At 42.2% G+C, this 13,387-nt stretch overlaps 1 protein-coding gene across 1 annotated transcript in view; it reads right to left on the reverse strand.

Moving 5' to 3' along the window:
• Fam102b (family with sequence similarity 102 member B) overlaps positions 1–13,387 on the reverse strand; it is a 57,642-nt gene that overhangs the window by 31,481 nt on the left and 12,774 nt on the right. Inside the window, exon 2 of the mRNA XM_048363477.1 lies at positions 169–289. Coding sequence (XP_048219434.1) covers positions 169–289 — 121 coding nt within the window. The remainder of the gene's footprint in view (positions 1–168; positions 290–13,387) is intronic.

Raw genomic sequence — 13,387 nt, forward strand, 5'->3', positions numbered from 1 at the left:
TAAGCCTTCAGCGTATTTGTTACAGGAATTAAAATGATTGCTCTACGTGTGAGCTGAAATTACATCTAACGGTTCTCACGATGGAGCCGAGTTGAACAGTGTAGGCCGGTGAATGTGGAGCTAATTATGATTTTAAGGAAAAGGAGACATGATGAGCTATGTTTGTACCTTCCGTACAGATACTCTGTAGATACAGGGATCCAGGATGCCCGTGGCCGCACTTGCACTCATTTTGCACATAAATGAGAACTTCTTTCTCCAGTGGACACAGTTTGCTTGCACTACCTCCCTGAATGAGGAAAAAAAGACCATTAATGATTATCAATGACGTGTTTGGAGCATACACTCACCCTTCACTCAGGCTATATCCAAAAATGATATATTAAAAGCATTTGGAAATAGTAGAACAGGAAGAAAATCATTCCCTAACAATGACCTGTATATCTCTGAAGGTAAAAAAGGGAACATGTCACAATGGAATTTTATGCCTCTATCAGAAAGAATGACATTGTTCCATTTGTAAGGAAATGGAAGGACTTGGAAAATGTTATACTAAGTGAAGTGAGCCAGACCCAAAGAAACATGGACTCTATGGCCTCCCTTATTGGGAATAATTAGTACAGGTTTAGGCAAGCCATAGCAGAGCATCACAAGGCCCAATAGCTATACCCTTATGAACACATAAGATGATGCTAAGTGAAATGAACTCCATGTTATGGAAACAATTATTATATCACAGTTGTAACTACTTTTAACGTCCTATGTGTATGTGTAGTTTCTATTATTGATGATGTTCTTGTATCACCTTCCTGTGGTTGTACCTACACTATCTCTGTAATCTTATCTGAGTATATTGGAAACCGTGTTTACTGGTATTGGAAGTAGGAAATTCAAAGGGAATACCAAATTTGAGAGACACAGGGTAAAAAAAGAGAAACAACTACAAAAGCAATACTTGCAAAACTGTTTGGTGTAAGTGAACTGAACACCTGGGGGGGGGAGGAAAGGGGGGAAGGGAGGGGGGCATGAGGGACAAGGTAACAAACAGTACAAGAAATGTATCCAATGCCTAACGTATGAAACTGTAACCTCTCTGTACATCAGTTTGATAATAAAAATTTGAAAAAAAAAAGGGAACATGTATTTATCTATTTGATCAGCATAAATGGAGACTGCATTATTCATTGATCTGATATGCAAAGCACATTTATTTATGTGTGGACAGGCATGTGCTAGGTGTTTAAAACATAAAGATGGGAAGCCTCATCTGGGTGCCAGTGACTCATACCTGTAATCCTAACTACTCAGGAGGATGAGATCTGAGAATCATGGTTTGAAGCTAGTTCAGGCAGAAAATTCTGTGATATTCTTATCTCCAGTTAACCAGGCAAAAGCCAGAAGTGGAGGTGTGGCTTAAGTGGTAGAGTGTCAGCCTAGGCAAAATGTTAGTGAGACCCATTTCAATCAATAGCTGGGTATAGTGGAAAATGTTTTTCATCTCAGCTATGTGGGAAGCATAAATAGGAGGTTCATAGTCAAGGCTGGCCCTGGCAAAAGCACAAGATCTATTGGAAAAGTAAGTAAAAAGGACTGAGTTGTGGCTCAAGTAGAACAGTACCCATGTGGCATGTGCAAGGCCCTGAGCTGGAACTTTGTGATACACACACACACACACACACACGTACACGTTAAAACACCTCAGGAATATACTAAGCTTCAAGGCACACAATTGTTCCTGTCACTGGGACCACTGATATATGATTGGGTATCAGGAAACATTAAGACACTGATTATTTAAAGTCGTTGAAAAATAAAATTAAGCCAGATAACAGTGGCTCATATCTGTAATCTTAGCTACTCAGGAGGCTGAGCTCTGAGAACAGAAGTTCAAAGTCAGCCCAGGCAGACAGATGGGAGAGACTCTAACCTTCAACAAACCAGGGAAAGCCCAGAAGTAGAGCTATGGCTCAGGAGTGCCAGCCAGGCACTCATCAGGAGCACCTGACCTGGGGTGAAAGCACCAGAGCCAGCATCAAGAAAAAGTAAAATAAAATAATACGCAAAGTTCTCGATAATGATGACAGGTTGACACGCATTGGCCTCTGGTCACTTCTTTAAACCCACTGAATGAAAAAACAAAAAAGGGAAAGCATTATCTCACAAGGACGGAGACAGCCAGCGAAAAGACAAAAATAAGTAGTCAGAGACAGACAGGTGACATCTAATTTAGCCTATTGAAGAAACCTGAACCTCATGCTGTTAATGTCCAAAGCCAAGAGTGGCATCTTAAATTGGCCCTGAAATAGAAAGAAGGAGGAACAAAAGGTAGAAGGATTGATTAAAAACTGTTTTGGAGGGCTGGGAATATGGCCTAGTGGTAAAGTGCTCGCCTCGTATACATGAAGCCCTGGGTTCCATTACTCAGCACCACATATATAGAAAAATAAAAAAAAGCCTGAAGTGGCGCTGTGGCACAAGAGGTAGAGTGCTAGTCTTGAGCAAAAAAAAAAAAAAAAAAAAAAAGAAGCCGGGGACAGTGCTCAGGCCCTGAGTCCACACCCCAGGACTGGCAACAAAAACAAAAACTGTGCTGGAAAATGTCAGACCCTGACTCCTGCGGAAAGCTGACATCTTCCACTGGCAGGTAAACCAGGCAAAGCCCTGGCCTGTCTGCGCCTGACAGGGATTCAGAACAACATGCTGGTGGGAGCAATGAGAGAGGACAGTGTTGAGCGTCCTCACCCCCCAGCTTCCATGATGCTGCAACTAGACATATATTCAACCAGCTTCTTAAGAAAAAAGCTTCAATGAGATAAGACATCGATGGGTTACGGTTCAGCCCCCTCCTGCTACAATAAACACCTGTGCTGACAAACGTCCTCCACATGCACAAAGCTCCTGAGTGACCTTTAGTGTCTCCATGAAGGAGGAGCAAGCACACAGGAAAGAAATTGTTGTTTTAGGCAGAGAGCAACACGAATAGGGAAAAAGCAAATAGAACAACATTCAGGAGCTGATGCTAGAAGACACATTTTCAGAGCGATAAAAAAAGAAATTGCACCTGCCATACAGGAATAGGATGTTATATATAAAAAGAACAGATAGGGAACTAAAAAGTGCTCAGAGAAATTGAAACTACAGGCTTGGTATTGTTGGTCTTTCTGACCCATCCACCCTTCTCCATGTCCCTGAGGCTGGCCTGATGGGCAGCATCTGCCAGGCCCCACCCCTACCTCCGAGTGTGTAAAGGAACACAGGCAGCAGGATGGAGGGCAGGAAGAGAAGATGGCACACCTGTTCTCCTGGGTCCTTTCCTGTCTGAACAAGTGGGGAATGGGTAGGTGTTAGGGACTTCAGTTTGATGCACCTTACACTTGTAATGAGCACACTCTAAGTGATGTGCCTTTATGACTTTGCTAAAATAAAGATTATACTAATTTAAAAATTGCCATATACTGAATAGTCTGAAAATGGGGACACAGGTACATAGCAAAAGCTGGACACACCTGTAATCACAGCACATGGGAGGCTGAAGTAGAAGAACTACAGTTCAAGGACAACATGGGCTATAGTGACATCCTGCCTCAAAAAAAAGTAAAAAGAGGTATGTGACAATGCAAGGTATATTTTCTAGTTGCTTAAAAAAATCCATTAAGAACCTTCTTTGCGGGCTGGGGATATAGCCTAGTGGTAAGAGTGCCTGCCTCGGATACACGAGGCCCTAGGTTCGATTCCCCAGCACCACATATACAGAAAATGGCCAGAAGCGGCGCTGTGGCTCAAGTGGCAGAGTGCTAGCCTTGAGCGGGAAGAAGCCAGGGACAGTGCTCAGGCCCTGAGTCCAAGACCCAGGACTGGCCAAAAAAAAAAAAAAAGAACCTTCTTTGCTATCTCGCACATGATTCACATGATACATGTGTTGGTATTTAATCTATCATTACAACCAATGCCTAAGTAAATCCATTTATAGGGGAAAAGGTTTATTTTAGCCCAGTCTGTGACTGGCTAGCCTGCTGTCTGGGCCTGTGGGGACAGCACATCATGACAGATGCATAGAGTGGAGCAGACCGTGGAGTTCACGGCCAGGGAGCAAGAGCGGAAGAGGAAAGGGCTAGGCCTGCGCCGTGCATTTGAGGGCAGTGTCCCAATGACCTGGACACTTTCCACCAGCCCCACCTCGTAAAGGTCCCCGCTACCATGCCCAGGACCACGTCTTGACCTTTACTATAGCATCATCTTAAAATGTTATTAAGCCAAGCTGTCTAGGAATTATGTAATAAATAGAAAATATCCATTAGTATCTCAAACCCTAAAACCTTGCTTTATTATTTGTTTTTAAATGTATTCTTTGGTTAACACTAGGGTATGGACTCAAGGCTTTATGCTTACTTGGCTTGCCTGCTACTGCCTGGCACTCTCCCGGTGGAGCCGTGTCTTCAGCCCAGCTTTCCAGTGGTTAACTGGAGATGGAGTCTCCGCTTTTCAGCCCAAACTGGCTTGGAACCACGATCCCCCAGATCTCAGCCTCCTGAGTAGCTAGAGTTACAAGTGCGAGCCACTGGCATGTGACTTGTGTCATGCATTGTCACTTTTCATTTGTTTGTGAAATATTAGTAAATACAGAAATGCACCATTTCTATCTAGTTTTAAATACCCTCACAAATGTAGCAGTTGTTATATGTTAATAGTATGTGCTAACATTTATGCAAATGGAAGGCAGCTTTGGTCTGAGTATCAATAAAACTTAATGGCAGCAAGTGAACTCTGCATGTGGGTGTATCTCTTTAAAAGTAAATAAGCAGGAAAGAAGTATTTGAAGGAGTATCTAGTTTAGGTACAGAACGGAAGAAGCCACTACTTAAGTCTGGTAGGCCTGGGAAAAAACAAGAGATAAAGAAACCTCAGCATACATTACAAATATAGGCAGAAAACTGAAAATGCAGGGTAGAGCAGAGATAAAGGAGTTTTAATAAGGAACATGACATGAAATGTTCTTAAGGGGAAATCACACTGTTTGCTACTACTCTGGTCTTCAGATCGAAGTTGATGGTGACATTCAAGACGATCCTCACTGAGAGCTTAGCATATACACTAAACACTGTTTAAATGTGTTTTATGTATTAGAGCACTTAATACTCCAAGAAACTCTGACAGAATTATTTATTTTAAAAGGGAACTAAGACACAGAGAAAACAAGTGACTTGGTGGAGGCCACTTAGCTAAAAAGTGTTAGAAGGAGAATTCTCCTTTCCTCACACCTCAGTAACCTTTTCAATACCGCACGGTCAGGCTTCTCCCTGGCCTCTTCCACTGAAAGCTGTCACCCACAAGTGACCACGCGCAAATCTGATGGGCTCCTTTGAAAGTATACTTCACCCTTTTCACACAGTGTGTATGTGTGCGTGCGTGTGCGCACACGCACGCACACATGCACTGGTACTGAGAGTTGAACTCAGAGCCTGGGCACTGTCCTGAGCTGTTTTGCTCAAGCGCTCTACAACTATGAGCTACACCTCTACTTCTGGGTTTTGGTGGTTAATTGGAGATAAAAGTCTCACAAACTTTTCTGCTGGGACTGGCTTCAAACCATAATCCTCAGATCTCAACCTCCTGAGCAGCTAGGATTACAGGTATGAGCCACTGGCTCCCAGCCCTTGTATACATTTTAACAAGTCCCACTTCTATTTGTGTGACTATTTCTTCTCAGTTTCATTTTTCTCTGTCTCCTTAAAATGTTGATGTCCAACCAAGCTTCTATTCTTGGATTATAATTTACTCTGGTGGTTTTAACTATTATGCACATGTTGAGAATTTATAAATCCAAGTTTTTTTCTTTAATCTTTGGCAGTGATACTTGGTATTCTTGGCCTCTAACTAGTGTGTTAAGCCTCTGAGCTCTGCCTACCATGGTTCTCACCAGTTACCATGCTAAGCTCAACTAGTTACATGGTTTGCCCAGGAGCAGCTGCTTGCCAGTCAATACTCAGCTTCTCTTTCTCTTTAATAGACCCTGATGCTATTCTAACTGGCTATGTATCCACTTCGGACCATATTTTACAAGTCTCCCTGATAGACAGGGAGAACTATGGGATGAAGTGTAAGCTAATGAGATATAAATGGAGGTTGTTGGATCTGACTCTGGAAAGGCACAGTAAAAGAAGGCAGTGGAGATGCGTTTCTCGCTCTTTCTTCCCCTGCCTAGAACACTGTAAAGCATACAGGTGCCAGTGGGTCACACCTATCATTGAAGGCTGAGATCCAGAGGCTCAATGCTAGTTCAGGCAGAAAAATCCATGGGACTGAAGCAAAAATTTGGGCGAGAGACATGGCTGAGTTCAAATCCCAGTTCATCCCAAAACAAAGGCATGTAACAAGCTATCTTGAAGCATTAGGCTACCTTCAAAAACTACATTTGACTATTAGTTACTGCATGAGTTTGAACTCAGGGCTTTGTGCTTTCTTGGGAGGCGCTCTACTACTTGAACCATACCTTTAGTTCACAAAGAAACCTTATTGAAGAAGAAATACAGAAATAATAAAGGCAGAAAACAGAGTATAGCATACTATTATTGTGAACACATAAAATATTGTGGACATAGTCTGCAAGCCACAATACAGATTTGATAAATATTTGTTGATCAAATGAATAACAAGTCTTTCATGAGTCCTAAGTATCTAGCAATGTATATTATATTACCTAATTCTGCAGAAGACATCACTTTACCTGTATCTAGCATCATTACCCTCATTTAGCCTCTCACGTCTCTTCTGTCAGCTAAGGACCTTCCTTACTGGCTCCAGCTCAAATCTACTTTCCTCAGCTCTACCACAGAGCTTCTTCCAAAACACAACTGTGTTCATGGCATTCTCCTGTCGAAGATCCTTCATTGCTGCCCCATATTTTATAGGATGAAGCTCAACTTTCTTACCATGGCATCTCCATGATTAAGCCCTGGCAATCTTTTAGTCTTACTTCTCCATCTCATCTATCCTCATATCCTCACTCATCTGCCGTTTCCATTCACTCCATCCTGGTTCTCATGTATTCACCATGTCTGCTTTCTCTTACATGCTGTCCAGTCCTCCTTTCAACTTTCTGCCCTCACCAGTTTAACTTGAACTTATTTCATTTAGTCATTAGCCCTTTTAGAAATCTTTCCCCAAGTCAGCCTTCTGGTGGAAACCTGGCGTCCCCTGTTACCTGGTCTGTCTTGGCTCCCTTAACACCGTTGTGTACTCCCTTCCTTATCCAGAGCAAGGCCATGGGGAGGGGTGGGAAAGGCTGTGAGTTGGCTTCTTCCACTATTCCACTCAGCCCTCAACCCCACCATGAAGTCTCCAATTTCCTTTTCCTTGCCATGTTTCTCATAGATTCTCCTATGTTACATCTATTTCAAACAAACATTGTAAGTTAATTTTAAAACTATGTAAGGTTAAAAAAAATTGTTCCTCTCCCCCACCCTCTGCAGTGCTGACTGAGCACCGAACCCAGGACCTTGTGCACGCTATGCGATCTCTAGAGCACGCAGCTACATACCTCTCCGCAGCTCCTTTTTTAGTAGGAACCCAAGTAGAAACAAGTATTAAATGATGCTTTTTTAAGTTTTGTAATATTAAAACCACAGACCTAGATTATTAATCTCTAAAAGAAAAGGTTTTATTTGCATGTCTACGGCAATTATGCCTAATTTTTTAGAATCTTTAGTGTGTACACACTTGCATGCACAAACACACACACAAATGTACAGACAGCTGGCCAAGCCAAACACACTGAAAAACTGACAGTCCATGACAGTTTGTTAAACTGGTGGGTTACCATGGAAACACAGACAGATTACTAGGCAACTGAGACAAAAGTGACATTCATAAGTACTTTCCGTTAGGTGAGTCATTTGTTTCCTATGAGTTTTATATGGTTGCTTAACCACTTTCAAGAAACAAAGCAACAGAATATGATGTGTGTTGACCCTGTGAAGAGCCAAGTATTTCTAAGATAAAAATGACAAAGCTGCTGGATGTAATTTAAAAGAAGCAGAGGACCCAGACGATAATGTTGCTATGGCCATTGTTCATGTTTTGAAATAGTGGAGGGAAAGTTTAGAAAGTTGTTAAAAAAAAATAAAAGTAATATTAGTACAAAATATACAATGGGTCTAATTTTTATGACTGCTTATTGTGCTAGCAAATTACATTATTGTTCTCAGAATAACTAGGTACCTCTTTAAAACTATGCCATGTCTTAGTAATTAAAAATATTTTAAACTTTGTTTAAAAAGTAGTTAAAAAAACCCACAAAACAGAAACCAGCCCTACTATGAGGAATGTAAGCTGTTTGTCAGATAGCATTAGATGAGGTTAAGAGCCAGAGGCGTCCCCGCTCCACCCACGTAGCACAGCTAACATCGCTCTTATCCTGCACATTTCCAGTTCCTCCTATGAGAAACAGATGTGAGCAGACCTCAGAGCACACAGGAATTTGAGGAGAGCTAGTGATTATTATAGCATTCAGGACACTCTCTGGGTTACAGTGTATCTCAATAAATGTTAGAAGTTAAAATCAAAGATGTCTGTCATCCAGCAGAATGAAATACTGGTCAAACTTACAAGAAGAAAATTTTCTGCTTTAACAGTAACAAAGATTTCTAATTTAAATGACATGCAGGTTGTTCAGAAAAAAGGAAACCTTGGGCCAGCAACGTGGCTTCATGGTAGAGTGCTTGCCTACCATGCATAAAGCCCTGCGTTCAATTCCTCAGTACCACATAAAACAGAAAAAGCCAGAGGTGGTACTGTGACTCAATGGTAGAATGCTAGCTTCGAGCAAAAGCAGCTCAGGGACAGTGCCCAGTCCCTGAGTTCAAGCCCTGGGACTAGCAAACATGTATAAATGCATGAATGGATGGGTGGATGAATAAATAAATAAGTAAAGGAAACCTTTGGGAACTAAAACTGAAAAAAACCCCAAAATATTTCAAAACTCTGAAGATAAAATTAGATCTATAAAAGTGTGTGTGTGTGTGTGTGTGTGTGTGTGTGTGTGTGTGTGTGTGTGTGTACGTGTTTAATTGGAGGTAAGAGTTCCTCAGGTTTGTCTGGCTGGTTTCAAACCTAAATCCTCACATCTTAGTTTCCTGAGTAGCTATACAGGAATGAACCACCAGCCCCCATCTTTCAATTGCAACACTAAGAATAAAGGAATCAGTCAGCTCCAGAGGTTAAGTAGATGCATTGAAAAAAAACTGAACACAAGAAGACTATCTATCCATCCATCTCAATTTCAGTAAGGTAAAAATCCTGCAAGCATATAGGAAATTAAAGTCATGGACTATAACATTCCGAAAAAGGCAAAACCACATAGATGGGGTTTGAGGGATAAACATAATACCAACAGAGGAATCTACATCAGGGTTATTGTTACAGGGATATCTGTATTCCTTAAAATTAAAAGGCCACTAAGATGTGCCTGGAAGATATAGATAAGGAGAAGACTGTAGCATGCCTACATTCTTGAGATCAAGAGGCAGACATGGTGGCTCATTTCTATCATTCCAGCTACTTGAGAGATACTGGGTCTGTTGGTGCAGGTCTGTCAGCTCAGCTAAGCAGGAAATATTAGCAGCTGATTTGAGTACTGGAGATGGAGCTGAAGAGTAACTAGAAAGAACTTGAGAGCATGGCTAAAGTGGCAGAGTGTCTGCCTAGCAAAACACCGAGTTTAAACAGCAGTACCAGAAGTACAATGACACTTGGGCCGGGAATATGGCCTAGTGGCAAGTGTTTGCCTCGCATACACGAGGCCCTAGGTTCGATTCCCCAGCACCACATATATAGAAAAAGCCAGAAGTGGTGCTCTGGTTTAAGAGGTAGGGTGCTAGCCTTGAGCAAAGAGAAGCCAGGGACAGTGCTCAGGCCCTGAGTCCAAGCCCCAGGACTGGGAAAAAAAAAAAAAAAGACAGCAACACAGTTGGGAGTATGATATAGACCGCACAACAGCACAGTGCGCTCGAATTACAAACTTGAGTGCAAAAGACTCTATGCTGGCTGTCTTGTCCTTGTCACCATGATGTTGCAATGATGCACTCCTGCAGACGAGGTCAATCGGAGGCACCGTGGCACTGTCTAGACAGACCGCTGCATTTTGAAGGGGGCCAGGGAGCAGTTGGAATGGATCTTTGAGGTACTGCAAGGAGGCACGGGAGCATATGTATACTAAAGGACGTTACTGAGCACACTTGCTGGAATACCCTGCTCTGCAACTTCCTGCGGACTCCATCACAGCCCAGGAAGCTTCCTTCATGTTTGTGTATCACCCTGCAGCTCTGTGGGAGCTACGGCTGGTGCGGGAAGTGTGAATGGGTGGCATGTGGGAGAAGACCTGATCCCAGCGGGAAACAGCTGCTTCCTACGTATGTTTGCCTTTTCCCGCGTACATGGGGTTCTGAGTGCTTGACATTACAGTGATTCTGTCCAGAGACACGATGAGTACCTGTTCTTTAAGGGTGCTCAATCTTTACTACCTACTGATCCCCAGTGATCTACCTCTTAGAAACTACCCCCCCCCCACCTCCCTGGCCGACAATGAATGTATTTCTGGAGGAGTACGGGCTGGATGGAACCGGCATCTGACACGATTCTTCACATAGAAGGGAAAGCCCTGGGGACGCAAAGTAGGTGAGTTAGAGAAACTGCAATAAATGTTTAAAACAGCATCTTAGTTATTTTGAACGCTGAACTGATGGTGTGTGCGTATGTGTGTGTATGTGTGGCAATACAACACCAGCAAAGAGTTAGATGGTAGCTGAGTTTTGCCCAAGTTACCTTAGCAAATATACTTCTCAAATCCCTTTCGCCTAATGTCCAGTGTACTGACTTAGTTTCTCAAATGAGGAAATAGTGCTGATGTCACGATTATTACCAAGTTCCTGGTTACTTATAGAAGAGTTGACAGTTTTCAGCTATATGTAGTTAGAAATGCATGTTGTCTAGAGTACTAGCTTGATGATTATTTCCCTTCATTAATAAAAAAGGTGTAAGTAAAGGTAATACAGTTGCTTATGAGAGAGCCTTTATTTATTTATTTATTTTTTGCCAGTCCTGGGCCTTGGACTCAGGGCCTGAGCACTGTCCCTGGTGTCTTTTTGCTCAAGGTTAGCACTCTGCCACTTGACCCACAGTGCCTCTTCTGGCTTTTTCTATATTTGTGATGCTGAGGAATCGAACCCAGGGCTTCATGTATACGAGATAAGCACTTTACCACTAGGCCATGTTCCCAGCCCAGAGAGAGCCTTTATTAATCTAGCCTAAAATGAAGTTTTAGAAACAATTACTTTCTTTTGTAAGGACCTTTTCTAACTACTTTCCTGGGGCTGTTATTCTAAAATTGTTTCTGTCTGGTACATATAGAAAATAGTGCTGGGTGCTGGTGGCTCATGCCTATAATCCTAGCTACACAGAGAGCTGAGATCTGAAGAATGTGATTCAAAGCTAGCCTGGATAGAAAAGTCTGTGAGATTTTTATTTCCAATTTACCAGGAGAAAAATTTAAAAAGCCAGAAGTGGAGGTATAGCTCAAGTGGTTGAGCAAAAGAATCAAGCAAAATAGCAGAGCCTTGAGTTCAAGTTCAGACTTTACCACCTACCACAAAAACAAATAGTAAAGTCCACAGGACAGTCCAAGTATGTCAAGCACGATGTTCATGTGTACTTGCTGGAAGTCATTCCTTAACACACACACACACACACACACACACACACACACACACACACACACACACATAGTGACACTGTTTTACTGTTGTAGTTTTGAAGACAGGGTCTTGCTATGCAGCCCACTAATCTGGGATTCATAATCCTACTGTTTTAGCCTCATGACATCGATGATTAAAAAGTGTGTGCCATTACTCTGGGCTCACAGAGGTGATGTTTTGAAAGCACAAATTTTTATAGGACTCTAAGACAGCAAAAAAAAAGAAAAAGGGGCTGGGGATATGGCCTAGTGGCAAGAGTGCTTGCCTCGTATACATGAGGCCCTGGGTTCAATTCCCCAGTACCACATATACAGAAAATGGCCAGAAGTGGCGCTGTGGCTCGAGTGGCAGAGTGCTAGCCTTGAGCAAAAAAAAAAAAAAAAAAAAAGAAGCCAGGGACAGTGCTCAGGCCCTGAGTCCAAGCCCCAGGACTGGCCAAAAAAAAAAAAAAAAAAAAAAAAGAAAAAGAAAAAGATTAACAAGAGATGATAAAATGTTAGTAATTTTATATCTCAGCACTAAAGAATTCCTAGACACTGCTATTCAGATATGGTTGCAGTCTGTGAACAGGAAATGTATAAAATGGTAACTAGGAAGAAAATGTCAGTAAATAACGTTAATCTGATGTTCAGCTGTGACGAACAGAGCAAACACGTGAAGTCCAAGTCAACACAAACTCCCTTCCTCATTTCACACAAGATAAGTCATGGGTGTGGGTCACATTCTGAGCCACAATACTTAGAAACAGCATTTGATTAGGAAAGGTCTGCTAATTTCTTCTGAAACCAGTAACTGGGGTTTAGGACAGGAAAAAAAAACCACATAACTACGTTGTACTTTTTCTGTTACTGAGATAGACTTTCAGTTATCAGTTTACTTTTAAAATATTTTAAATATATGTATCACTAGTCTTTGTTTCAGGATTCCTCTGCCTCAATCTATAACCCTATTCTAGCCCCTCTCTAAAAACAAATACATAAGGGCTGGAGAGGTGGCTCTGTGGTAGAAAGCTTGCCTAGCAAGCAGGAGGTCCTGAGTTCAAATTCTATTTGTTTTGTTTTGTTTTTGTTTTGTTGTTGTGGGCTCAAACTCAGGGCCTGAGCACTGTCTCTGGCTTCTTTTTGCTCAAGGCTAGCACTCTACCACTTGCGCCACAGCGCCACTCCCAGCTTTTTTCTATATATGTGGTGCTGAGGAATCGAACCCAGGACATCATGTATACGAGGCGAGCACTTTACTACGAGGCCATATTTCCAGCCCCCTGAGTTCAAATTCTAGTACTGTCAAAAGAGACAATTTAGAGTTCATGCCATTTCAGCCATACCCACACCCTTGGCTGGACAAGCTGAGCACTGCTGTGCAGAAGTACTCTCAAACTTAGTATTCCACTCTTTGAACACAACTCCAGCCCTCCTCCAGCTCACTATCATTTTTTTCCATGCATGACTTTGCACATCATTGAGGGCTCACTCTCCAACTTTCTGTTTCCCTGACTCATTTTCAGAAGGCCTGCTGCCTTATGCAATCTAGACCCCCCCCCCCGAAAAATTTCTTATATTCTTTTCTTACCAATGCTCCCAAGACCTCACCTCTCTGGCCTTTCCATCTACTGTACCTGTAAGCTTCTAAACCAGAATGGA

Source organism: Perognathus longimembris, chromosome 15, assembly GCF_023159225.1.
Source record: "Perognathus longimembris pacificus isolate PPM17 chromosome 15, ASM2315922v1, whole genome shotgun sequence".
NCBI classification, from domain to species: Eukaryota; Metazoa; Chordata; class Mammalia; order Rodentia; family Heteromyidae; genus Perognathus; species Perognathus longimembris.